Source organism: Oenanthe melanoleuca, chromosome 25 (genome assembly GCF_029582105.1).
Source record: "Oenanthe melanoleuca isolate GR-GAL-2019-014 chromosome 25, OMel1.0, whole genome shotgun sequence".
NCBI classification, from domain to species: domain Eukaryota; kingdom Metazoa; phylum Chordata; class Aves; order Passeriformes; family Muscicapidae; genus Oenanthe; species Oenanthe melanoleuca.
This window is the reverse complement of record NC_079358.1, coordinates 5,511,935-5,538,972: the sequence shown is the minus strand read 5'-3', so window position 1 is coordinate 5,538,972 and position 27,038 is coordinate 5,511,935. Positions and strand designations below refer to the sequence as shown.

The following is a 27,038-nucleotide window of genomic DNA, read 5'->3' as shown; positions in this document are numbered from 1 at the left end:
TTTGGGATTTTTTTCCCATTTTCTGAGGATTTTTTCCCATTTTTTGGGGTTTTTTCCCATGTTTTTGGGATGTTTTTTCTCATTTTTTGGGGATTTTTTGGGATCTTTTTCCCTTTTTTTGGGATTTTTTTCCATTTTTTCCACTTTTTTTCCCGTGTTTTTCCGGTTTCTTTGCTCTTTTTTCCCTGTTTTTTAATCCCTTTTATTCCCTATTTTTCACACTCTCCTCCAGCTCCTCTTCCCACTTTTCCACACCCTATTCCAGCTCCTTTTCCTGTTCTTCAACCATTTTCCCAGATTTTTGCTCATTTTTCCACGATTTCCACCCATTTTTCCACATTTTTTCAGACCCACTCCCTTCTTTTCTAGACCCTTTCCCAACCCCATTTCTACACATTTTTCCCCCATTTCCTGCCTCATTTTCCATCTTTTCCACCCAATTTTCCCACCTTTTCCGCCCCATTTTTCCCCCAATTTCCAGCCCAGAGCCAGGTCCGACAAGTGAGAATTTTTTTCCAATTTTTTTCCCATTTTTTGGGGATTTTTTTCCCATTTTTTGAGGATTTTTTCCCCATTTTTCCACTTTTTTTCCTATTTTTTTTTGACGTTTTTCCCTATTTTTTAATCCCTTTTTTCCCTGTTTTTCAGACCCTTCTCCATCTCCTTTTCCCACTTTTCGAAACCCTTTTTCAGCTCCTTTTCCTGTTTTTCGACCATTTCCCACTTTTTTCTGCCATTTTTCCATCCTTTTAAGACCCTTTTTCCCTGATTTTCAGACCCTTTTCCACATTTTTCCACCTCTTTTTCCACATTCCCCCTCCCTTTTCCACATTCCTGTTTTTCCCCACATTTTCCACCTTTTTTCCACATTTTCCACCTTTTTTCCACATTTTCCACCTTTTTTTCCACATTTTCCACCTTTTTTTCCATCAGTTTTTTCCACATTTTCCACCTCTTTTTCCATCTCTTTTTCCACATTCCCCACCCCTTTTCCACATTCCTGTTTTTCCACATTTTTTCATTTTCCCACTTGCTTTTCCACATTTTCCACCTTGTTTTCCACATTTTTCCACCCACTTTTCCTCATTTTTCCACCCATTTTCCACCTGGTTTTCCACATTTTCCATCCCTTTTCCACATTCCTTTTTTTCCCACATTTTTCCACCTTTTTTTTCCACAATTTTCACCTGTTTACCCAGATTTTCCATCCCCTTTTTCCACATTTTTTCCACCTTTTTTTCCACATTTTCCACTGGTTTTTCCCCATTCCCCATCCCCTTTTCCACATTCCCGTTTTTCCACATTTTACACTCATTTTCCCACATTTCTCCACCTGTTTTTTCCAAATTTTCCACATTTCCCCACATTTTCCACCTGGTTTCCTCAATTTTCCACTCATTTTTCCACATTTTCCATCCCCATTTTCCCACATTTTCCACCTGTTTTCTGACATTTTTTCCACCTGTTTTTCCTCATTTTCCTAATTTTTCCCCATTCCACATTCCCATTTTCCACATTCCTAGTTTTTCCACATTTCCCATATTTTTTGCCACATTCCCCACCCATTTTCCCACATTCCCCATTCCCTTCTCCACATTTTCCCACATTTTTTCCTCAATTTTTCCTCATTTTTCCCCATTCCTCATCCCCTTTTCCCCATTCCTATTTTTCCACATTTTTCACCCCTTTTCCACATTCCCCTTTTCCACATTCCTAATTTTTCCACATTCACCACATTTTTTTCCACATTTTCCCACATTCCCCATCCCCTTCTCCACATTTTCCCACATTTTTTCCACATTTTCCACCTGTTTTTCCCCATTCCCTTTTCCACATTCCTATTTTTCCACATTTTACACTCATTTTCCCACATTTCTCCACCTGTTTTTTCCAAATTTTCCACATTTCCCCACATTTTCCACCTGGTTTCCTCAATTTTCCACTCATTTTTCCACATTTTCCATCCCCATTTTCCCACATTTTCCTCCTGTTTTCCGACATTTTTCCCACCTGTTTTTCCTCATTTTCCTCATTTTTCCCCATTCCTCATCCCCTTTTCCACATTCCTATTTTTCCACATTTTTCACCCCTTTTCCACATTCCCCTTTTCCATATTCCTGCTTTTTCCACATTTCCCATATTTTTTTCCACATTTCCCATATTTTTTTCCACATTCACCATTTTTTTCCACATTCCCCACCCATTTTCCCACATTCCCCATCCCCTTCTCCACATTTTCCCACATTTTTTCCTCAATTTTTCCTCATTTTTCCCCATTCCTCATCCCCTTTCCCCCATTCCTATTTTTCCACATTTTTCACCCCTTTTCCACATTCCCCTTTTCCACATTCCTGCTTTTTCCACATTTCCCACTATTTTTTCCACATTTTTTCCACATTTTCCACCTGTTTTTCCCCATTCCTCATCCCCTTTTCCACATTCCCGTTTTTCCACATTTTACACTCATTTTCCCACATTTCTCCACCTGTTTTTTCCAAATTTTCCACATTTCCCCACATTTTCCACCTGGTTTCCTCAATTTTCCACTCATTTTTCCACATTTTCCATCCCCATTTTCCCACATTTTCCACCTGTTTTCTGACATTTTTTCCACCTGTTTTTCCTCATTTTTCCCCTTCCACATTCCTATTTTCCACATTCCTGCTTTTTCCACATTTCCCATATTTTTTTCCACATTCCCCACCCATTTTCCCACATTCCCCATTCCCTTCTCCACATTTTCCCACATTTTTTCCTCAATTTTTCCTCATTTTTCCCCATTCCTCATCCCCTTTTCCCCATTCCTATTTTTCCACATTTTTCACCCCTTTTCCACATTCCCCTTTTCCATATTCCTAGTTTTTCCACATTTCCCATATTTTTTCTACATTTTTTCCACATTTTCCACCTGTTTTTCCCCATTCCTCATCCCCTTTTCCACATTCCCGTTTTTCCACGTTTTACACTCATTTTCCCACATTTCTCCACCTGTTTTTTCCAAATTTTCCACATTTCCCCACATTTTCCACCTGGTTTCCTCAATTTTCCACTCATTTTTCCACATTTTCCATCCCCATTTTCCCACATTTTCCACCTGTTTTCTGACATTTTTTCCACCTGTTTTTCCTAATTTTTCCCCATTCCACATTCCCATTTTCCACATTCCTATTTTTCCACATTTCCCGTATTTTTTTCCACATTCCCCACCCATTTTCCCACATTCCCCATCCCCTTCTCCACATTTTCCCACATTTTTTCCTCAAATTTTCCTCATTTTTCCCCATTCCTCATCCTCTTTTCCACATTCCTATTTTTCCACATTTTTCACCCCTTTTCCACATTCCCCTTTTCCACATTCCTAATTTTTCCACATTCACCACATATTTTTTTTCCACATTCCACACCCATTTCCCCACATTTCTCCCTCATTTTTCCACCCGTTTTTTCCCAAATTTTCCCCCCATTTCTCCACCTCCCCCTCCAAATTTTCCACATTCCTAGTTTTTCCACATTCCTATTTTTCCACTTTTCCCATTTTTTTCCACATTCCCCACCCATTTCCCCACATTTCTCCCTCATTTTTCCACCCGTTTTTCCCCAAATTTTTCCCCCCATTTCTCCACCTCCCCCTCCAAATTTTCCACATTCCTAGTTCTTCCACATTCCTATTTTTCCACTTTTTTCACCCCTTTTCCACATCCCTATTTTTCCACATTCACCACATATTTTTTCCCACATTCCCCACCCATTTCCCCACATTTCTCCCTCATTTTTCCACCCGTTTTTTTCCCAAATTTTCCCCCATTTCTCCACCTCCCCCTCCAAATTTTCCACATTCCTAGTTTTTCCACATTCCTATTTTTCCACATTTCCCATATTTTTTCCACATTCCACACCCATTTCCCCACATTTCTCCCACATTCCCCCACCCATTTTTTCCCAAATTTTTCCCCCCATTTCCCCACCTCCCCCTCCAAATTTTCCACATTCCTAGTTCTTCCACATTCCTATTTTTCCACTTTTTTCACCCCTTTTCCACATCCCTATTTTTCCACATTCACCACATATTTTTTCCCACATTCCACACCCATTTCCCCACATTTCTCCCTCATTTTTCCACCCGTTTCTCCCCAAATTTTTCCCCCCATTTCCCCTTTTCCCCCTCCAAATTTTCCCCCCTCCAATCACCGATAAACCAGGATCTCATCCGCCGAGCTGTTGTACTGGATCTGGTACATCCTCAACCCTTCCAGCTCCTCCTGCGGCGGCCACCGCACCAGCGCCGACGTCGCCGTCACCTCGGCCACCACCACCCCCCCTTGGGCCCCTTTCTCCACCTTGGAATCGTTGGAAAAACTCGACTTGGCCGAGATCAGAATATCCGACGGCTCCGGCCTGGCCGTGGCGGTTTTTTTACCGTCCTCCTCCTCGCACTCGGTGCCGTTTCCATCCGGCACCACCCGGAACTCAACCGGCGCCGTCGACTCGCCGGCGGCGTTGGAGGCGATACAAGTGAACGTCCCTTGGTCGCCCAACGCCGCTTCCAAAATATCCAAGGTGCCGTTCCGGTACGAAACCGTCCTGGAGGTGTTGGCCACCAATTTGCCGTCCGGCGCGATCCACCGGACGTACGGGTCGGGGTCGCCCACGGCTTTGCACTTCAGGGAGGCGCTTTGGCCGGCGGCCGTCACCAATTTGGGCGTCCGGTGGGTGATCATGGGAGGCTCGCAGACGAATTCCTCCTCGCGGATGCTCCAGAAATATTTGCCCATCAGCTCCGGCGGCGAGGCGCAGGTTTCCAGATCGTCCTCCCGCGTCAGGCGCCGCAGCCAAACCAGCTCGCAGTTGCAGTGGAGGGGGTTGCCGCCGAAACTCAGCACCAGGGAGGTCAAGGGGGAACCTTTGGATTTGGCGTAGACGGGGATGCGGGAGAACAGCGGGTCCGGCGGGATCTTCTTGAGCTTGTTGGAGGTCATGTCCAACCTGGCCAACTTGTGGAGGTTGGAAAAAATCCCCTCGGGCACGAACTCGATGAGGTTGTGATCCAAACTCACCGTGTTGACGTTGGAGAGCTTGGCCACCGTCCCCCAAGGGACGTCCACCAAGTTGTTGTAGGACAAATCCAAATCCTCGATGGTCTCCAAGAAATCATCCAGGGATTTGGGCGAGATGAAGCTGAGCTGGTTGTTGCTGAGGATTAAGTGGCGTAAATTAATTAACCCTTTGAAGTGCTCCTCGTTGATGGCCGTCAGCCGGTTGCTGTCCAGGTGGAGGGCGTGGAGGCCCTTGAGGTCGGAGAAGGCGTAAGGCATGATCTGGCTGATGGTGTTGCGCGACAAGGTCAAGTGGATCAGCTGGGTCATGTTGGCGAAATCGCGGCGCCGCAGCACGGTGATGAAATTATCCATCAGCCGCAGCTCGGCCGTGCGCCGGTCGATGCCGGCCGGCACGAAGAGGAGCCCGGTTTTGGTGCAGAGGATGGTGAAGGACGGCGAGAGGTTCTGGCAGGAGCAGCGCTTGGGGCAGGGCGGGGCGTCGGTGGCGCCGGTGGTGGAGAAGAAGAAGAAGAAGAAGAAGAGGAGGAGGAGGAGAGGCAGCAGGAGGTTTTCCATCGTCGGGAAGAACGGGAATCTGGGAGGGGAGAAATGGTGGGATTAGCGAGAAAATTGGTGGGATTGGCTAGAAATTGGAGGAATTAGGGAAAAAATTGGTGGGATTGGCAAAGAAAATGGTGGGATTGGCTAAGAAAATGGTGGGATTGGCAAAGAAATGGTGGAATTGTCAAAGAAAAAGGAGGAATTAGAAAAAATGGTGGAATTGGGAAAAAAATGGAGGAACTGGGAAAAAAAAGGTTGAATTGGCAAGGAAATGGTGGAATTGGCATAGAAAATGAAGGAATTAGGAAAAAATGGTGGAATTGGCAAAGAAATGGAGGAATTAGAAAACAAATGGTGGAATTGGCAAATAAAATGAAGGAATTAGAAAAAAAATGGTGGAAATGGAAAAGAAATGGTGGAATTGGGGAAAAAATAGTGGAATTAGCAAAGAAATGGTAGAATTGGCAAGAAAATGGCAGAATTGGCAAGGAAATGGAAGAATTAAAAAAATGAAGGAATTAGGAAGAAAAATGGTGGAATTGGCAAAGAAAATGGTGGAATTGGCAAAGAAAATGAAGGAATTAGAAAAAATGGTGGAATTGGCAAAGAAATGGAGGAATTAGAAAAGAAATGGTGGAATTGGCAAAGAAAATGAAGGAATTAGAAAAAAAATGGTGGAATTGGCAAAGAAATGGAGGAATTGGCAAAGAAAATGGTGGAACTGGCAAAGAAATGAAGGAATTGAAAAGAAATGGTGGAATTGGTAAAGAAAATGATGGGATTGGAATAAAAACGGCTGAATTGGCCAAAAATGGTGGAATTGACAAGGAAATGGCGGAATTAGGGAAAAACAATGAAGTCAGGAAAAAAATTAGCAAGAAAAATGGAGGAATTTGGGTGCATCAGTTGAGTTTTGGGATTAAAACCAAGTTTAGGGTCAAGATTCCAACCCAAGAGGTCGAGGGAATTCAGGTGAGAGAGAAAAAAAATCCCAAACCTGAGGAGGAAAACTGGGAGAAATCGGCGGAAACGGGAGGGAATTAGAGAAAAACGGGTGAAATCCATGGAAATGGGGGGAAATTGGGAAAAAATCAGGGAGAAACTTGGGAGGACTCCTGGAGGTTTGGGGTTAAAAGCAAGTTTAGGGTCAAGGTTCGGGCAGGAGCAGCGCTTGGGGCAGAAGAAGAAGAAGAAGAAGAAGAAGAAGAAGAAGAAGAAGAAGAGGAGGAGGAGGAGGAGAGGCAGCAGGAGGTTTTCCATCGTCGGGAAGAACGGGAATCTGGGAGGGGAGAAGTGGTGGGATTAGCGAGAAAATTGGTGGAATTGGTTAAAAATTGGAGGAATTAGGGAAAAAATTGGTGGGATTGGCAAAGAAAATGGTGGGATTGGCTAAGAAAATGGTGGGATTGGCAAGGAAATGGAGGAATTGGGAAGAAAATGGTGGAATTGGCAAAGAAATGGTGGAATTGGCAAAAAAATGGAGGAATTGGAAAAAAATGGTGGAATTGGCAAAGAAAAAGGAGGAATTGGAAAAAAATGGTGGAATTGGTAAAGAAAATGGAGGAATTTAGAAGAAAATTGAGGAATTGGCAAAGAAAATGAAGGAATTAGAAAAAAATGGAGGAATTGGAAAAAAATGGTGGAATTGGCAAAAAAAATGGAGGAATTGGAAAAAAATGGTGGAATTGGCAAAGAAATGGAGGAATTAGAAAAGAAATGGTGGAATTGGCAAAGAAAATGAAGGAATTAGAAAAGAAATGGTGGAATTGGCAAAGAAAATGAAGGGATTGGAATAAAAACGGCTGAATTGGCCAAAAATGGTGGAATTGACAAGGAAATGGCGGAATTAGCGAAAAACGATGAAGTCAGGAAAAAAATTAGCAAGAAAAATGGAGGAATTTGGGTGCATCAGTTGAGTTTTTGGGGTTAAAACCAAGTTTAGGGTCAAGATTCCAACCCAAGAGGTCGAGGGAATTCAGGTGAGAGAGAAAAAAAATCCCAAACCTGAGAAGGAAAATTGGGAGAAATCGGCAGAAGCGGGAGGGAATTAGAGGAAAACGGGTGAAATCCATGGAAATGGGGAGAAATTGGGAAAAAATCAGGGAGAAACTTGGGAGGACTCCTGGAGGTTTGGGGTTAAAAGCAAGTTTAGGGTCAAGGTTCGGGCAGGAGCAGCGCTTGGGGCAGAAGAAGAAGAAGAAGAAGAAGAAGAAGAAGAGGAGGAGGAGGAGAGGCAGCAGGAGGTTTTCCATCGTCGGGAAGAACGGGAATCTGGGAGGGGAGAAATGGTGGGATTAGCGAGAAAATTGGTGGGATTGGCTAGAAATTGGCGGAATTAGGGAAAAAATTGGTGGGATTGGCAAAGAAAATGGTGGGATTGGCAAGGAAATGGAGGAATTGGGAAGAAAATGGTGGAATTGGCAAAGAAATGGTGGAATTGGCAAAGAAATGGAGGAATTTGGAAGAAAATTGAGGAATTGGCAAAGAAAATGAAGGAATTGGAAAAAAATGGTGGAATTGGCAAAGAAAATGATGGAATTAGAAAAGAAATGGTGGAATTGGCAAAGAAAATGGAGGAATTGGCAAAGAAAATGGAGGAATTTGGAAGAAAATTGAGGAATTGGCAAAGAAAATGAAGGAATTAGAAAAAAATGGAGGAATTAGGAAAAAATGGTGGAATTGGCAAAAAAAATGGAGGAATTGGAAAAAAATGGTGGAATTGGCAAAGAAATGGAGGAATTAGAAAAGAAATGGTGGAATTGGCAAAGAAAATGGAGGAATTAGGAAAAAATTGGTGGAATTGGCAAAGAAGATGGAGGAATTGGAAAAAAAATGGTGGAATTGGTAAAGAAAATGATGGGATTGGAATAAAAACGGCTGAATTGGCCAAAAATGGTGGAATTGACAAGGAAATGGCGGAATTAGCGAAAAACGATGAAGTCAGGAAAAAAATTAGCAAGAAAAATGGAGGAATTTGGGTGCATCAGTTGAGTTTTGGGGTTAAAACCAAGTTTAGAATCAAGATAACAGCCCAAGAGGTCGAGGGAATTCAGGTGAGAAAGAAAAAAAATCCCAAACCTGAGAAGGAAAATTGGGAGAAATCGGCGGAAACGGGAGGGAATTAGAGAAAAACGGGTGAAATCCATGGAAATGGGGGGAAATTGGGAAAAAATCAGGGAGAAACTTGGGAGGACTCCTGGAGGTTTGGGGTTAAAAGCAAGTTTAGGGTCAAGGTTCGGGCAGGAGCAGCGCTTGGGGCAGGGCGGGGCGTCGGTGGCGCCGGTGGTGGAGAAGAAGAAGAAGAAGAAGAAGAGGAGGAGGAGGAGAGGCAGCAGGAGGTTTTCCATCGTCGGGAAGAACGGGAATCTGGGAGGGGAGAAATGGTGGGATTAGCGAGAAAATTGGTGGGATTGGCTAGAAATTGGAGGAATTAGGGAAAAATTGGTGGGATTGGCAAGAGAATTGGTGGGATTAGCAAGGAAATGGAGGAATTGGGAAGAAAATGGTGGAATTGGCAAAGAAATGGAGGAATTTGGAAGAAAATTGAGGAATTGGCAAAGAAAATGAAGGAATTGGAAAAAAATGGTGGAATTGGCAAAGAAATTGAGGAATTAGAAGAGAAATGGTGGAATTGGCAAAGAAAATGGAGGAATTAGGAAAAAATGGTGGAACTGGCAACGAAAATGGTGGGTTTGGCAAGAAAATTGGTGGGATTAGCAAGGAAATGGTGGAATTGGCAAGGAAATGGTGGGATTGGCAAAGAAAATGAAGGAATTAGAAAAAATGGTGGAATTGGCAAAGAAATGGAGGAATTGGAAAGGAAATGGAGGAATTGGGAAAAAAACGGTGGAATTGGCAAAAAAAATGAAGGAATTAGAAAAAAAATGGTGGAAATGGAAAAGAAATGGTGGAATGGGGGAAAAGTGGTGGAATTGGCAAAGAAATGGTAGAATTGGCAAGAAATGGCAGAATTGGCAAGAAAATGGCAGAATTGGCAAGGAAATGGAAGAATTTAAAAAAATGAAGGAATTAGGAAGAAAAATGGTGGAATTGGCAAAGAAAATGAAGGAATTAGGAAAAAATTGGTGGGATTGGCAAGGAAATGGAGGAATTGGGAAAAACAATGGTGGAATTGGCAAAGAAAATGGAGGAATTTGGGAAAAAAATGGTGGAATTGGCAAAGAAAATTGAGGAATTTGGAAGAAAATTGAGGAATTGGCAAAGAAAATGAAGAAATTGGAAAAAAATGGTGGAATTTGAAAAAATTGAGGAATTGGCAAGAAAATTGAGGAATTGGCAAAAAAAATGGTGGGATTAGGAAATAAAACAGAGAATTTTGGGAGAATTTGTTGAGTTTTGGGGTTAAAACCAAGTTTAGGGTGAAAATTCCAGCCCAAGAATTCAGTTGAGAGAGAAATCCCAAAAAAAAAAAAAAAAGAAAAAAAAAAAAAAAAGTGGAATTAGCAAAAAAAAAGGTAGAATATATAAAAAAAAAAGTTGGATTTAGCAAAAAAATGATGGAATTAATTTTAAAAATGGTGGAATTAGTAAAATATATGGTGGAATTAATTTATTAAGTAATTAATTAAAAATTAATGTCAAATACTTAAAATAATTCAAATAAAAATATTAAAAGAAAAAGATTTCAAGTATTTCAAATACAGCACTAGAATAATTTAAATATTGAAAAAAAATTAAAGCTTTGAATAATTAAAATCATTAAAATTAAAATAAGAGAAGTTAAAAGATTGAAAATTGAAATAAAGAAATAATAGAAATAAAAGAATGAATTTAAAATATGAGTGCATTGAAAAGAGTCATAGAATAAAGGAATAAAATAATAATTAAAAACTGAATTGATAAGAAATTAAATAAATAAGTTCAGAATAATAATGGTAACATTTAAATCTGATCTATTAAATTATTAAATTAATATTAAATAAATATTTAAGTTACAATTTAAAATTATAAATAGCAATTAAAATATAAATATAAATATAAATATAAATATAAATATAAATATAAATATAAATATAAATATAAATATAAATATATAATAAAATAATAATAATCACCTAAAAGATAAATAAATAATTAGAAGAAATTTTAAAATAATAATTGCAAAGAAAAAAAATATCAGTCAATTAATAAATTGGTTGATAACTTTATTAACTTAATTAATAAATTTAATCAAGATAATGATACATTAAAAAGAATAATAATTGAAATTTAAAATAAGGAATAAAATTATTTCTAATTAAAACACTTCTACAATAATAGAAATTAAAATAAGAATTATATAAATCCTATTAAGTGGGACAAATAAAGAATTAATTAAGACAAATTAATTACAGATAATCTTATTCATCCTTAATAAAGAAAAAAATTCAATTAATCCCAAAAGCTCCTTGAAATCCCCTGGGAATTTCCTTTTATCCCAAAATCCTCTGGGAAAATAAATTTTTTCGAATCTTTGTCAAAAATCCTCAGGAAATGAGGAAAATAAAAAAAAAAAAAATCCGGATTTTCCAAGAGAATTCCAAAAAAAAAAAAAAAAAAAATTGGGATTTGGGATTGGCCAGGCCCAAAAATTCCAAAATTTTTGAGGGAAAATTGGAATTTTGGGGGAATAAAAGGCTCAAAATTCCAAAATTTCTGAGGGAAAGTTGGGAAAAAATCTGAGCAGAAAATTCCAGTTTTTTGGAGAGGAAAAATTGGGATTTAGGGTCAAAATTCCAAAATTTCTGAGGGAAAAGTGGGAAAAAAAGAAAATTCCAATTTTTTGGAGGGAAAATTGGAATTTTGGGGGAATAAAAGGCCCAAAATTCCAAAATTTCTGAAGGAAAAGTGGGAAAAAAATAAAATTTCAAGATTTTTGGAGGGAAAAAAAATGGGATTTAAGGGAATAAAAGGCCCAAAATTCCAAAATTTTTGAGGGAAAAAATTGGAATTTTGGGAAATAAAAGGCCCAAGTTCAAACCAGTAAAATTCCATTTTTTTATTTTTTTCCTGCCCTAAATCCATTTTTTTTTTTTTTTTTTGGGTCTTTCCAGGGAATGGGATCCACCCTCTTCAAGGTTTCTTTTCTCATCCCAAAATTCCAGAAATTCCAGAAATAATTCCCAAACCTAAATCCATTTTGGGATTATTAAAAAAAAAAATAAATACATTTTTTTTATTTTTTTCCCCCATTTTTCCAAACCTCAGGTGCTCATTCTCAAATCCAGGTGTGGCCTGAGGCCTTGAAGGAAAAAAAAATAAAAATAAAAAATAAAAATTATTTTGGAATTAAAAAAAAAAAAAAAAATGGATTTTTCCACCTGGAAAAAAATAAATATTCCTAAAATTAAATAATAAAAAATTCTGGCCTCAATTATATAAGAAAAAAAAGAGTGGGGGGGAGGGGATCTGATCCAGGTGCTGGTAAATCCTGATTTTTCCAGGAAAAAAAAAAAGGAAAAATCCTGGAATTCTTCATTTAAAGGTCAAAACATCTCCAAAAATCCCATTTTTTCCTTAAAAAAAAAAAAAAAAAAAAATCGATTTTTTTCAACCTCTAACCGGCAACCCTGGAATTTCCCCTGGGGGCTGCAGAATTCTTGGGAAAAATGAAAATATTGGAATTTTAGGGTGGGTTTGGAGTGAAAAATAAATATATTTTTATTTTTTTTTTAAAGGGGAAAATTTGCATTTTCATCCCGGTTTTAATAATAAAAAAAAAAATAAAAAATTCCCGGTGGGAATTTTCAATGTTTTGTCCCCACCCTGAGGGTGGAAAAAATGAGATTTTTTTTTTTTTAAATTTGATTTTTATTTTAAAAATATATTTTTTTTTTTAAAGGTTGAGAATTCCAACGGCGCCGCAACGCGGGAAGGACGCGCCCTGCTCGGAGCGAGGGGAAAAAAAAAAAAAAATTAAATAAATAAAAAAAATCAGGAATTGCAGGTGCAAAAAAACCCGAGAAAAACCAACAAAAAACAGAAAAAAACCAGCAAAAAAAAAATATTAAACCCCCCAATTTTTATTTTTTTTTGGCGTGGATTTTTTTGGGGGGGAAAATCTTTTTTTTTTTTATTTTTTTCCAGGTGTGGCAACACCTGGAAAAGCCACACCTGGAAAAACCACACCTGGATGACACGGCGGATTTATGGGACGCTGGAAAAAGGCTCGAAATCATCCCAAAAACCCCCCAAAAAACCCCAAAAAACCTTAAAAAACCCTTTTTTTATTTAATTTTTTTTCCCCACGGAAGGGTTAAAAATCTGGAAAATTTGGGAGGGGTCGCGGCTGTAAAAACGCGGAGGGGGAGGGGGAAGAAATGCGGTTTTTATCCCGATTTTATCGCGATTTTATCCCGGATTTTCCCCCCGTTTTATCGCGTTTTTTGGCGGATTATCGTTTTTTTTTTTTTTTTTCAGTTTTTCCCGATTTTTCTCATTTTTTTCCTCCCTTTTTTTTTTTCGAACTCACCTTTCCCGCCGCGGTTTCAGGGGGGCGGCGGCGACCCCCGCGCCCCACCCGGGGGTCCCGAGCCTTCCATGGCCGGGAGCGATCCCGGGAGGAGGAGCAGGAAGAAAAACCAGGAAAATCCCAAAAAAAAAAAAAAAAAAAGAGAGAGAGAGAGAGAGGGAGAGAGAGAGAGAGAGAGGAGGAAGGAGAAAAAAAAAAAAAAAAAAAAAAAAAAAGAAGAAGAAGGAGGAAAAGGAGGAAAAGGAGGAGGAGGAGGAGGAAGAGGAGGAGGAGGAGCCCCCGCCCCTCCCCCCTCTGCGGCCGCGGGGGAGGGGCGGGAGAAGGGGGAGGGGCGGGGGGAGGGGCCTTGGTGGGAATTTTTTTTTTTTTTTTTTTGGGTTTTTGAGGGTTTTTTTGGGATTGGGAAGGTTTTTTTTCCCGGGAATTTTAGAGGTCGGGGTTCGATGCCGTGGGTGTTGGAATTTTGTCGCGTTTTTTTTTTTTTTTTTGGGTTCCTGGATTTCAGGATTCCCTGAATTCCATCCCCTACCCTGGATCCCGGAACCCCCAAAGTTCCTGAACCCCTGAATCCCCAAATTCCCGAATTCCTGAACCCCTGAATCCTGAATCCCTGAGTTCCCAAATTCCTGAATTCCATCCCATTCCCTGGATCCCTGGACCCCCAAATTCCTGAACCCCTGAATCCCTGAATTCCCAAATTCCTGAATCCCTGAGTTCCCAAATTCCTGAATTCCATCCCATTCCCTGGATCCCGGAACCCCCAAATTCCTGAACCCCTGAATCCCCAAATTCCCAAATTCCTGAACCCCTGAATTCCCAAATTCCTGAATCCCTGAGTTCCCAAATTCCTGAATCCCCAAGTTCCCAAAATCCTGAATTCCATCCCATTCCCTGGATCCCTGAACCCCCAAATTCCTGAACTCCTGAATTCCCGAATTCCTGAACCCCTGAACTCCCAAAATCCGGAATTCCATCCCGTTCCCTGGATCCCTGAATTCCTGAATCCCTGAATTCCCAAATTCCTGAACCCCTGAATTCCCAAATTCCTGAATCCCTGAGTTCCCAAATTCCTGAATTCCATCCCATTACTTGGATCCTGGAACCCCCAAATTCCTGAACCCCTGAATCCCTGAATTCCCGAATTCCTGAATCTCTGAATCCCTGAATCCCCAAATTCCTGAACCCCTGAATTCCCAAATTCCTGAATCCCTGAGTTCCCAAATTCCTGAATTCCATCCCATTCCCTGGATCCCTGAACCCCCAAATTCCTGAACCCCTGAATCCCCAAATTCCCAAATTCCTGAATCCCTGAGTTCCCAAAATCCTGAATTCCATCCCGTTACTTGGATCCTGGAGCCCCCAAATTCCTGAACCCCTGAATCCCTGAATTTCCGAATTCCTGAATCCCCAAATTCCCGAATTCCTGAACCCCTGGACCCCAAATTCCTGAATCCCTGAGTTCCCAAAATCCTGAATTCCATCCCCTTCCCTGGATCCCGGAACCCCCAAATTCCTGAACCCCTGAATCCCCAAATTCCTGAATCCCTGAGTTCCCAAGTTCCTGAATTCCATCCCCTTCCCTGGATCCCTAAACCCCCAAATTCCTGAACTTCTGAATCCCTGAATCCCCAAATTCCTGAACCCCTGAACCCCAGAATTCCTGAATCCCCGAATTCCCAAAATCCTGAATTCCATCTTGTTCCCTGAATTCCCAAATTCCTGAATCTCTGAGTTCTCAAATTCCTGAATTCCATTCCATTCTCTGGATCCCTGAATTCCCAAATTCCTGAACCCCCAAATTCCCGAATCCCTGAACTCCCAAAATCCTGAACCCCTGAATCCCTAAATTCCCGAATTCCTGAATCCCTGAGTTCCCAAATTTCTGAATCCCTGAGTTCCCAAAATCCTGAACTCCATCCCATTCCCTGAATCCCTGAATTCCATCCCATTCCCTGAATCCCTGAGATCCCAAATTCCTGAACCCCTGAATTCCCAAATTTCTGAATCCCTGAGTTCCCAAATTCATGAACCCCGTAATTCCTGAATCCTTGAATTCCCAAAATCCTGAATCCCTGAGTTCCCAAATTCCTGCATTCCATCCCATTCCCTGAACCCCCGAATTCCCAAATTCCTGAACCCCAGAATTCAGGAATCCCTGAACCCCATAATTCCTGAATTCCTGAGTTCACAAATTCCTGAATCCCTGAATTCCCAAATTCTTGAACCCCTGAGTTCCCAAAATCCTGAATTCCATCCCGTTCCCTGGATGCCTGAATCCCTGAATCCCCAAATTCCTGAACCCCTGAATCCTTGAATCCCTGAATTCCCGAGTTCCCAAATTCCTGAATCCCCTAAATCCCCAAATTCCTGAATCCCCGAGTTCCTAAATTCCTGAATCCCCTAAGTTTCTAAATCCCAAAATCCCAAAATCCCAGAATTCCTGAATGCCTGAATCCCTAAATTTCTAAATTCCCACATTTCTAAATTCCCAAATTCCTAAATTTCTAAATTCCTTTATTCCCAAATCCCCGAATTCCTAAATTCCCAAATCCCCAAATTTCTAAATTTCGAAATACCCGAATTCCCAAATTCCCGAATTCCCACCCCTCCCCAAATCCCCCTCCCGGCACCTCCCCCTCCCCCCCAAATGTCCCCAAGGCCACCCCCAGGTGACACCAACCCCCCCTCCCCCCCCCGGGGTGGGGACACTCGGGGACATTTCCGGTGTCACCCGAATGCGCTGAGTCAGCGAAATCCCCGCGCCGAAAACGCCCCAAAAAAACCCAAAAAAGGGGAAATGGGGGAGGGGCGGCTTCCGCTTTTATTGGGGGGGTGGGACAGAGGGACAGAGGGACAGGGGACAGGGGGACAGAGGGACAGAGGGACAGGGGGACAGAGGGACAGGGGACAGATGGACAGATGGACAGGGGACAGAGGGACAAAGGACAGGGGACAGAGGGACAGGGGGACATTTGGGGACAGAGGGACAGAGGGGGAACAGAGGGACAGAGGGACAGGGGGACAGGGGGACAGAGGGACAGGGGACAGAGGGACAAAGGACAGGGGGACAGAGGGACAGGGGGACAGAGGGTAGGGAGACAGGAGAGGGACAGAGGGACAGAGGGACAGGGGGACAGGGGGACAGGAGAGGGACAGAGGGATAGAGGGACAGGGGCATAGGACAGAGGGACAGAGGGACAGGGGGACATTTGGGGACAGGGGGACAGAGGGACAGAGGGACAGAGGGACAGGGGGACAAAGGGACAGAGGACAGAGAGATAGAAGGACAGAGGGACAGAGGGACAGAGGGACAGGGGGACAAAGGACAGAGAGACAGAAGGACAGAGGGACAGAGGGACAGAGGACAGAGGGACAGGGGGACAAAGGACAGAGAGACAGAAGGACAGAGGGACAGAGGGACAGAGGGACAGAGGGACAGGGGGACAGAGGGACCTCAGGTGAGGAGGAGGAGAATGTGATGAAGGAGAGGAAGAAGAAAAGGAGAAGGAGGAAGATGAGGAGGAAAAGGAGGGGAGGAGGAGGAGGAGGGGATGAATAAGAAGAGGAGGAGGAAGATGAGGAAGAGGAGGGGATGAAGAAGAGGAGGAGGAGGAAGATGAGGAAGAGGAGGGGATGAGGAGGAGGAGGAAGAAGAGGGGGTGGTGAAGAAGAATATGAGAAGGAGGGGTGATGATGAAGAGGAAGATGAGGAGGAAGAGGAGGAGGGGGTGATGAAGGTGAGGAGGAGGAAGAGAGGGTGATGAAGATGAGGATGAGGAGGAAGATGAGGAAAATGAGGGGATGATGAAGAAGAGGAGGAGGAGGAGGACGGGGTGATGATGAAGAGGAAGATGAGGAGGAAGAAGAGAGGGTGATGAAGAAGAGGATGAGGAGGAGGAGGTGATGAAGAGGAGGAGGAAGAGGAAGATAAGGAGGAATTGAGGAAGAGGAGGAGGAGGAAGAGGAGGAGGAGGAGGAAGAGGAGGAGGAAGAGGAGGAGGAAGAGGAAGAGGAGGAGGAGGAAGAGGAGGAGGAGGAGGAAGAGGAGGAGGAAGAGGAAGAGGAGGAGGAGGAGGAGGAAGAGGAGGAGGAGGAGGAGGAGGAGGAGGAGGAGGAGGAGGAGGAGGAGGAGGAAGAGGAGGAGGAGGAGGAGGAGGAAGAGGAGGAGGAGGAGGAGGAGGAGGAGGAAGAGGAGGAGGAGGAAGAGGAGGAGGAGGAGGAGGAGGAAGAGGAGGAGGAGGAGGAGGAGGAGGAGGAGGAGGAGGAGGAGGAAGAGCTGCCCATCCCCCCGCCCTCAGCCCAAAACGACGACAATGACAACGACAACAACGACAATGACGATGACAACGATCGTGATGAGGATGATGAGGATGATGACAATGACAATGACGATGATGAAGATGACGACAACGATGACAATGACAATGAAGATGATGATAATGACAATGACGATGATGATGATGACGATGATGATGAAGATGACGATGACAATGACAATGACCATGATGATGATGATGATAATGACAAGGAGACAATGACGATGACCATGACGACCTTGATGACCATGATGATGACAATGATGATGTCAATGACAACAATGATGATGATGATGATGACAAAACAATGATGATGACCATTATGACAATGACCATGACCATGATGATGATGATGATGATGACAATGACAATGACAATGATGATGGTGATGATGATGACCATAATGACAATGACCATGATGATGATGGTGATGACCATGACCATTATGACAATGACCATGACCATGATGATGATGATGATGATGATGACCATGACAATGAGGACAACAACCATGACCATGATGATGATGATGGCGATGACGATGACCATGATGATGATGATGATGATGAGTATGACGATGACAATGACAACGAAGATGACGACAAGGATGAGACAATGATGACACAATGACGATAATGATGATGACAATGACCATGACGACCATGACCATGATGATGATGATGATGACCATGACAATGAGGACAACAATGACCATGACGATGATGACGATGACGATGATGGCAATGACAACGATGACCATGATCATGATGATGATGATGATGAGTATGACGATGACAATGACAACGAAGATGACGACAAGGATGAGACAATGATGACACAATGACGATAACGATGATGATGACAATGACCATGATGACAGTGATGAAGACCATGATGATTATGATGACGCTGATGATGACAGTGATGACTATGACCACGACCAAAACCATGACAATGACCAAACCATGACAATGACCATGATGACAATGACCATGACCAAAACCATGACAATGACGATGACCATGATGATGACCATGACCATAACACTAATGACCATAACCATGACCAAGACTATGACAATGACCGAACCATGACCATGACCATGATGACAATGACCATGACAATGATGACCATGACCATAACCATGACAATGACCATGATGACCATGACCATGGCAATGGCAATGACTGTGACCATCAAGATGATGATGACCGTGACTATCATGATGACAATAACCATGGCAATGACAATAACCATGACAATGATGACCATGACCATGACCATGACAACGACCATCACCATAACCATGACAATGACCATCGTGATGATTATGAATGGCAATGATGACCATAACCATGACAATGACCATGACAATGAGGATGATGACCATGACCATGACCATGACCATGATGACCATGACCATGACCATGACCATGACCATTACAACCATGACCATGACCATGATGACCATGACAATACCATGACCATGATGATGATGATGACCGTGACCATTACAATGACCATGACCGTGACCATGACAATGACAATGAAAATGACCATGACCATAACCATGATAACAATGACCATGACCATGGCAATGACAATGACCATGACCATAACCATGATAACAATGACCATGACCATGGCAATGACAATGACCATGACCATAACCATGATAACAATGACCATGACCATGGCAATGACAATGACCATGACCATAACCATGATGACAATGACCATGACCATGGCAATGACAACAATGACCATGACAGCAATGATCATGACCATGATGACCATGATCATGACCGTGACAATGACCATGATGACAATGACCATGACAATGACCATAACCATGACCATGACAATGATGACCATCAAAATGACCATGACGATGACCATAACCATGATGACAATGACCATGACGATGACCATCACAATGACCATGACCATGATGATGACCATGGCCATGACCATGACAATGACCATGACAATGACCATGACAATGACCATGACCATGATGACAATGAGGAGACAATGACGATAATGATGATGACAATGACCATGATGACCATGACCATGATGATGATGATGATGACCATGACCATTATGACAATGACCATGACCATGATGACAACACCATGATGACCATGACCATGATGACAATACCATGACCATAACCATGATGACAATGACCATGACAACGATGACAATGACCATGACAATGATGACCATCACAACGACCATGACCATGACAATGACCATAACCATGATGACAATGACCATGACAATGACGATGACCATGATGATGACCATGACAATGACCATAACCATGATGACCATGACCATGACCACGACCATGACCACAACCCCACGCCCCCCTCACACCGCCGTGCCCTCGCTCTGCTCCTCCGCCGTGGCCACGCTCCGTCCCCTGCCGTCCCCGGCCGCGCTCGTGGGGTCGTCGCTCAGCACCCCCCTCAGCAACGCCCTCCACGAGCGCCTCACCCTCCCCAGGCCCCGCCCCATGGCCAGGTAGATGACGGGATTCACGCACCCGTTGACGTACGCCAACCCCGCCACCGCCGGGTCCGCGGCCTGAGCGCCGCGGAACGCCGCCGTGCCCGGCGCGCCGGCCGCCAGCACCAACCCCACCACGTGGTACGGCAACCAACAGACGAAAAAACTGACCACCACCACCAGCACCGTCCTGGTGGCCCGCGGCGACCTCCCCAACCCCCTCTGCCGCACCCGGCGCAGGAGGAGCCCGTAACACGCCGAGATGACGGCGAACGGCGCCAGGAAGCCGCAGAGGAAGCGGGCCAGGGCGGTGGCCAGCTCGGCGGCGCGCTGGTGCTGCCGGACGGCGGCGTAGGACAGCACGCAGGTGGCTTTGGCCGAGAAATGGTCCAGCCGGACGGCGCGGAAGGCGAAGGACGGCGCGGTCAAGGCGGCGGCCAAGGCCCAAGCGCCGGCGCACGCCGCGTTGGCCAAGGCGGGCGTGCGGCGGTTGTGGCACCACACCGGGCGAGCCACCAGCGCGTAGCGGTCGGCGCTGATGGCCGTCAGCAGCAGGACGCTGGCGAACATGGCCAGCACCGTCAGGGACGGCAGCACCTTGCAGGCCACGCCGCCCAGCGGCCAGTGGTGGTCGGCGGTCAAGGGCAAGGCCAGGAAGGGCAGGGCCAGGCAGCTGAGGAGGTCGGCCAAGGCCAGGTGGGAGAACCAGACGCCGTTGACCGTCCGGCGCAGCTCGGCCGCCGTCACCCAGAGCACGGCGCCGTTGCCCGGCACGCCCAGCAGGAAGATGGCGGCGTAGAGGGCCAGCGCCAGCCGGTGGCCCGGCGGGATTTCGGCGGGGCCCAGGTCCAGAAAGTCGTCGTAGGTGAAGTTGTAGCTGCTCCAGGTGTCGTTCCAGGTGTAGTTCCAGGTGTGGTCCCACGGGAAGGGGGAGGCGGGCAGGGCGGCCATGGTGGGGTGGGAGGATGTTGGGGGTACCTGGGGGGAGGGGAGGGGGTGAGGGGGGGGGTTAAGGTGGGGAGGGGTGGGGTGAGGGTGGGTTCCTCACCTGGACAGGTGACCCAAAATAACCCAAGGTGGGTCCTTCACCTGTCCAGGTGACCCAAAATATCCCAAGGTGGGTTCCTCACCTGTCCAGGTGACCCAAAATAACCCAAGGTGGATCCTTCACCTGGACAGGTGACCCAAAATATCCCAAGGTGGATCCTTCACCTGTCCAGGTGACCCAAAATAACCCAAGGTGGGATCCTCACCTGTCCAGGTGGTCAAGGATCTCCTGAAAGGTGGTCAAACCTGGCCAGGGACTGGTCAAGGTGGGTTCCTCACCTGTCCAGGTGTTCCAGAACCTCCTAAAACACACCCCCTGACCCACCCAAGATGTTTCTTCACCTGTCCAGGTGGTCAAGGACCTCCAGAAACACCCCCTGACCCACCCAAGGTGTTTCTTCACCTGTACAGGTGATCCAAAAGATCCCAACGTGGGTTCCTCACCTGTCCAGGTGACCCAAAATAAACCAAGGTGGGATCCTCACCTGTCCAGGTGACCCAAAATAACCCAAGGTGGGTCTTGAACCTGTCAGGTGATCCAGAACCTCCTAAAAAGTGACCACACCCAGCCAGGGACTGGTCAAGGTGAGTTCCTCACCTGTCCAGGTGACCCAAAATAACCCAAGGTGGGTTCCTCACCTGTCCAGGTGATCCAGAACCTCCAGAAACACCCCCTGACCCACCCAAGGTGTTTCTTCACCTGTACAGGTGACCCAAAATAACCCAAGGTGGGATCCTCACCTGTCCAGGTGTTCCAGGACCACCTAAAAACCTCCCAACCCCACCCCACCAGGTGACCAAGGTGTTTTGGGGTTCCCCAGCCCCATTTTGGGGTCTCCAGATCCATTTTTGGGGTTTCCAGTCCCATTTTTGGGATCCCCAATCCTAATTTTGGGGTCCCCGGCCCATTTTTGGGGGCCCAATCCCATTTTTGGGGTCCCCAGCCCCATTTATGGGGTCCTCAGCCCCATTTATGGGGTCCTCAGCCCCATTTTGGTGTCCCCAATCCCATTTTTATGGTCCCTAATCCCATTTTTGGGGTCCTCAATCCCAATTTTGGGATCCCCAGCCCCATTTTTGGGGTTTCCAGCTCCATTTTTGGGGTCCTCACTCCCATTTTTGGCGTCCTCAGCCCCAATTTTGGGTCTCCAATCCCATTTTTGGGATCCCCAGACCCATTTTGGGGTTCTCAGCCCCAATTTTGGGGTCTCCAATCCCATTTTTGGGATCCTCAGCCCCATTTTTGGGATCTCCAGCCCCATTTTTGGGGTTCCCAATCCCATTTTTGGGGTCCTCAATCCCAATTCTGGGATCCCCCGACCCATTTTTGGGGTTTCCAGCTCCATTTTTGGGGTCCCCAATCCCATATTTGGTGTCCCCAGCCCCAATTTTGGGCTCCCCAATCCAATTTTTGGGGTTTCCAGCCCCGTTTTTGGGATCCCCAGACCCATTTTTGGGGTTTCCAGTCCCATTTTTGGGATCCCCAATCCTAATTTTGGGGTCCCCGCCCCAATTCTGGGATCCCCAGACCCATTTTTGGGATCCCCAGCCCAAATTTTGGGGTCCCCAATCCCATTTTTGGGATCCTCAGCCCCAATTTTGGGTCTCCAATCCTATTTTAGGGTTCCCAGCCCCAATTTTGGGGGTCCCTAATCCCATTTTTGGGATCCCCAATCCCATTTTTGGGGTCCCCAGCACCAATTTTGGGGTCCCAGTCCCATTTTTGGAACTCCCAGCCTCAATTTTCGGGATCTCCAGCCCCAATTTTGGGGTCCCCAATCCCATTTTTGGGATCCCCAATCCCATTTTTGGGGTCCCCAGCCCAAATTTTGGGGTTCCAAATCCCATTTTTGGGATCCCCAGACCCATTTTGGGGTTCTCAGCCCCAATTTTGGGGTCCCCAATCCCATTTTTGGGGTCCCCAATCCAATTTTTGGGGTCCTCAGCCCCGTTTTTGGGGTCTTCAGCCCCAATTTTGGGGTCCCCAATCCCATTTTTGGGGTCCCCAGCCCCAATTTTGGGGTCTTCAGCCCCAATTTTGGGTCCCCAATCCCATTTTTGGTGTCCCCAGTCCAAATTTTGGGGGCCTCAACCCCATTTTGGGGTCCTCAATCCCGTTTTTGGGATCCCCAGACCCATTTTTGGGGTCCCCAGCCCCGTTTTTGGGGTCCCCACCCCTCGGGGGGAGGGTGGAGCTGCCCCTCCCCCCCCCTCCCCCAAGTTCCTCTCCCAAATTCTTGCGCCATGGGGTGGGGGAGGGGAGGATGAGGAAATTCCATTTCCGGGCAGGGGAAGAAAAGGGGGGGACAAGGGAGGGTGGGGACCCCAAAATCGGGATTTGGGACCCCAAAAAAGGGGCTGGGGACCCCAAAAATGGGATTTGGGACCCCAAAAATGGGATTGGGGACCCCAAAAATGGGATTGGGGACCCCAAAAATGGGATTTGGGACCCCAAAAACGGGGCTGGGGATCCCAAAATTTGGATTGGGGACTCCAAAAATGGGAGTGGGGACCCCAAAATTTGGGCTGGGAACCCCAAAAATGGGGCTGGAGGCCCCAAAATGGGGGTGGGGACCCCAAAAATGGAGCTGGAAACCCCAAAATGGGGCTGGGAACACAAAATTTGGGATCCCAAAAATGGGGTTGAGACCCCCAAAAATTGAGCGAGGACCCAAAAAATGGAGCTGGGGCCCCAAAAATGGGGCTGGGAGTCCCAAAATGGGGTTGGGGACCCCGAAAATTGGGATTTGGGACCCCAAAAATTGGGCTAGGACCCCAAAAATGGGATTTGGGACCCCAAAATTGGGACAGAGAAACTCAAAACTGGGACCCAGAAACACAAAAATGGAACCAGAGACCCCAAAAATGAGACTGGAGAATCCCCCAAAATGGGCCTGAGACCCCCAAAAATGAGGTTGAGACCCCCAAACTGGGCTGGAGACGCCCCCCAAACTAGTCTGAACTGGGAAAATCCCCCCAAAAAAACCGAAATCCCCCAAAAAAATCTACCTGGAAACCCCAAAACGAGGCTGGAAATTCCCCAAAATCGGGTGTGGAGACCCCCCAAAAATGAGGTTGAGACCCCAAAAATGAGGTTGAGACCCCAAAAATGAGGTTGAGACCCCCAAACTGGGCTGGAGACGCCCCTAAACTGGTCTGAACTGGGAAAATCCCCCCAAAAAACCCGAAATCCCCCCCAAAAAATCGACCTGGAAACCCCAAAACGAGGCTGGAAATTCCCCAAAATCGGGTGTGGAGACCCCCCAAAAATGAGGTTGAGACCCCAAAAATGAGGTTGAGACCCCCAAAAATGAGCTTGAGACCCCCAAACTGGGCTGGAGACCCCCCCCAAACTGGTCTGAACTGGGAAAATCCCCCCAAAAAAACCGAAATCCCCCCCAAAAAATCGAGGCGGGAACGCCCCGAAAACGAGAATTAAAACCCAAAAACGGAGCGGAAACCCCAAAATTTCAGCGGAGACCCCCCCAAAAATGAGGCAGGGACCCCCCAAAATTGGGCCGGAAGGGGAGGGGTCCCCAAATTCCACCCCGGGACCCCCCAAAATCCGCCCCTCCCCCCCCTCACCTGCAGCGGTGGCCGCGGTTTTGGCGGAACCCGCGGGAAGGGGAAATGGGGGCGGGGGGGGCAGGAAACCCCAAAAAAGGGGGGGAGGGGAGGGGCCGAGGGGGCGGGAAACCCCCCAAAAAATTTTGGGGGGGTTGGGGGAAAAAAAAACTCCAAAATTTGGGGGGTTTTGGGGGAAAAAACCCCAAAATTTGGGGGTTTTTGGGAGAAAATCGCTCCGGATTTGGGGTTTTTTTTTGAGGGTTTTGTCCCAAAATTTGGGATTTTTTTTGAGGGTTCACCCCAAAATTTGGGATTTTATTGAGGATTTCCCAAAAATTTGGGGTTTTTTTGAGGAATCTCCAAAAATTTGGGTTTTTTTGAGGATTTGCCCCAAAATTTGGGGTTTTTTGAGGATTCACCCCAAAATTTGGGATTTTATTGAGGATTTCCCAAAAATTTGGGTTTTTTTGAGGATTTGCCCCAAAATTTGGGGTTTTTTTGAGGATTCACCCCAAAATTTCGGATTTTTTTTGAGGAATCGCCCCAAAATTTGGGATTTTTTCAGAATTTTCCCAAAAATTTCAGATTTTTGGAGGAATCACCCCAAAATTTGGGGTTATTTTTGAGGAATCACCCCAAAATTTGGGGTTTTTTTTTGAGGAATTGCCCCAAAATTTGGGGTTTTTGGAAGAATCACCCCAAAATTTGGGGTTTTTTTGAGGAACTGCCCCAAAATTTGGGTTTTTTTTGAGGAACTGCCCCAAAATTTGGGGTTTTTTTTGAGGATTTCCCAAAAATTTCGAGGTTTTTTTAGAAATGTCCCCAAAATTTGGGATTTTTGGGAGGATTTACCCCAAAATTTGGGTTTTTTTTGATGATTTCCCAAAAATTTTGGGGTTTTTTTTGAGGATTTCCCAAAAATTTGGATTTTTTTTTTTTTTTTACAAATCTCCTTAAAATTTGGATTTTTTGGAAGATTCGCCCCAAAATTTTTGGGTTTTTGGGGGTGAAAGAATTCCTTGAAGACCCCAAATCAAGGGGAGCCCCCCAAAATTAATCCCCTCCCCCCCCCCCAAAATTAAAGACAAAACCAAAGAAATTTTGGAACTTTTATTTAACAAAAACAAAATTGGGGAGGGGACCCCAAAATCCCTTTGGGGGGGGAATTTTTGGGGACTCCCCCGAGGGGATTTTGGGATTTTTTGGGGTCCTGGTCACACCTGGGGGGGGTCTCAGGTGAGATTTGGGGATTTTTTTGGGGTCCCAGGTGAGATTTGGGGTCCCAGGTGAGATTTGGGGACCCCCCCAGGTGAAATTTGGGCTTTTTTGGGGTCCCAGGTGAGATTTGGGGTCCCAGGTGAGATTTGGGGACCCCCCCAGGTGAAATTTGTGGATTTTTTGGGGTCCCAGGTGAGATTTGGGGACCCCCCCAGGTGAGATTTGGGGATTTTTTGGGGTCCCAGGTGAGATTTTGGGATTTTTTTGGGGACCCCCCAGGTGAGATTTTGGGGATTTTTGGGGTCCCAGGTGAGATTTTGGGATTTTTTTGGGGTCCCAGGTGAGATTTGGGGACCCCCCCAGGTGAAATTTTGGGGATTTTTTGGGGTCCCAGGTGAGATTTTGGGGATTTTTTTGGGGTCTCAGGTGAGATTTTGGAGATTTTTTGGGGTGCTCAGGTGAGATTTGGGGTGTCCCCTCCCCCCTCGTCACACCTGGGGGGGGTCGCCGGTTCCTCCTGTGGGGGGAGAGAAAAGAGGGGGGGGAGGGGAGGGGCGTGAGACCTCCCCACCCCCCTACCCAAAAAAAAAAAAAATCCCAAAATCCCAAAGGTGAGTTTGGGGTCCCCAGGTGAAATTTGGGCTCCTTCAGGTGAGTTTTGGGGTTTTTCAGGTGAATTTTGGGGCCCCCAGGTGACTTTTGGGACCCCCCCAGGTGAGTTTTAGGATCTCTCAGGTGAATTTTGGGATCCCTCAGGTGAATTTTGGGCTCCCCCAGGTAAATTTTGGGACCCCCCAGGTGAGTTTTGGGCTCCCTCAGGTGAGTTTTGGGCTCCAGGTGAATTTTTGGATCCCCCAGGTGAGTTTTGGGATCCCTCAGGTGAATTTTGGACCCCCCCAGGTGAATTTTGGGATCCCTCAGGTGAATTTTGGGCTCCTTCAGGTGAGTTTTGGGCTCCCTCAGGTAAATTTTGGGACCCCCCAGGTGAGTTTTGGGCTCCCTCAGGTAAATTTGGGACCCCCCAGGCGAATTTTAGGATCTCTCAGGTAAGTTTGGGGTCCCCCAGGTGCCCCCCAGGTGAATTTTGGACTCCCCCAGGTGAGTTTTCGATCCCTCAGGTGAATTTTTGGATCCCCCAGGTGAGATTTAGGATCTCTCAGGTGAATTTTGGGATTCTTCAGGTGGATTTTGGGGTCCCCCAGGTGAATTTTGGGCTCCCCCAGGTGTTTTGGACCCCCCAGGTGAGTTTTTGGATCCCCAGGTGAGATTTAGGATCTCTCAGGTGAATTTTGGCCTCCTTCAGGT

The 27,038-nt window shown here is 45.6% G+C and overlaps 3 protein-coding genes and 1 long non-coding RNA gene across 6 annotated transcripts in view; 1 reads left to right on the top strand and 3 right to left on the bottom strand.

Annotated features, from left to right (window-relative positions):
* Positions 1-4,184: 4,184 nt before the first annotated feature.
* Positions 4,185-13,250, bottom strand: LOC130262765 (leucine-rich repeat and fibronectin type III domain-containing protein 1-like protein). Of its 2 annotated transcripts, none has more exons than XM_056510221.1 (2): positions 13,069-13,250; positions 4,185-5,631 (listed from the first exon to the last, which is right to left on the bottom strand). In XM_056510221.1, exon 2 carries the CDS (start codon positions 5,610-5,612, stop codon positions 4,185-4,187), a length of 1,428 nt encoding a protein of 475 aa, XP_056366196.1. In that variant the 5' UTR covers positions 5,613-5,631; positions 13,069-13,250. The 2 variants fall into 2 exon arrangements, 1 of the variants encoding a protein (XP_056366196.1); XR_008842150.1 differs by lacking the exon at positions 4,185-5,631 and adding an exon at positions 8,835-8,963 and having other exon boundaries at positions 13,069-13,192.
* Positions 13,251-19,763: 6,513 nt separating this feature from the next.
* C5AR1 (complement C5a receptor 1) lies at positions 19,764-20,876 on the bottom strand. The gene has a single exon (XM_056510271.1). It carries the CDS (start codon positions 20,850-20,852, stop codon positions 19,764-19,766), a length of 1,089 nt encoding a protein of 362 aa, XP_056366246.1. The 5' UTR covers positions 20,853-20,876.
* A 4,744-nt stretch (positions 20,877-25,620) lies between these two features.
* Positions 25,621-26,173, top strand: LOC130262955 (uncharacterized). 2 transcript variants are annotated; one of them, XR_008842192.1, is made up of 3 exons: positions 25,621-25,782; positions 25,873-25,978; positions 26,013-26,173. It is a non-coding gene; the product is annotated as an uncharacterized LOC130262955 (long non-coding RNA). The 2 variants fall into 2 exon arrangements; XR_008842193.1 differs by having other exon boundaries at positions 25,621-25,853; positions 25,896-25,978.
* Positions 26,174-26,221: 48 nt separating this feature from the next.
* LOC130263338 (transcription initiation factor TFIID subunit 6-like) overlaps positions 26,222-27,038 on the bottom strand; it is an 11,159-nt gene continuing 10,342 nt past the window's right edge. Inside the window, exon 11 of the mRNA XM_056510843.1 lies at positions 26,222-26,250. Coding sequence (XP_056366818.1) covers positions 26,222-26,250 — 29 coding nt within the window. The remainder of the gene's footprint in view (positions 26,251-27,038) is intronic.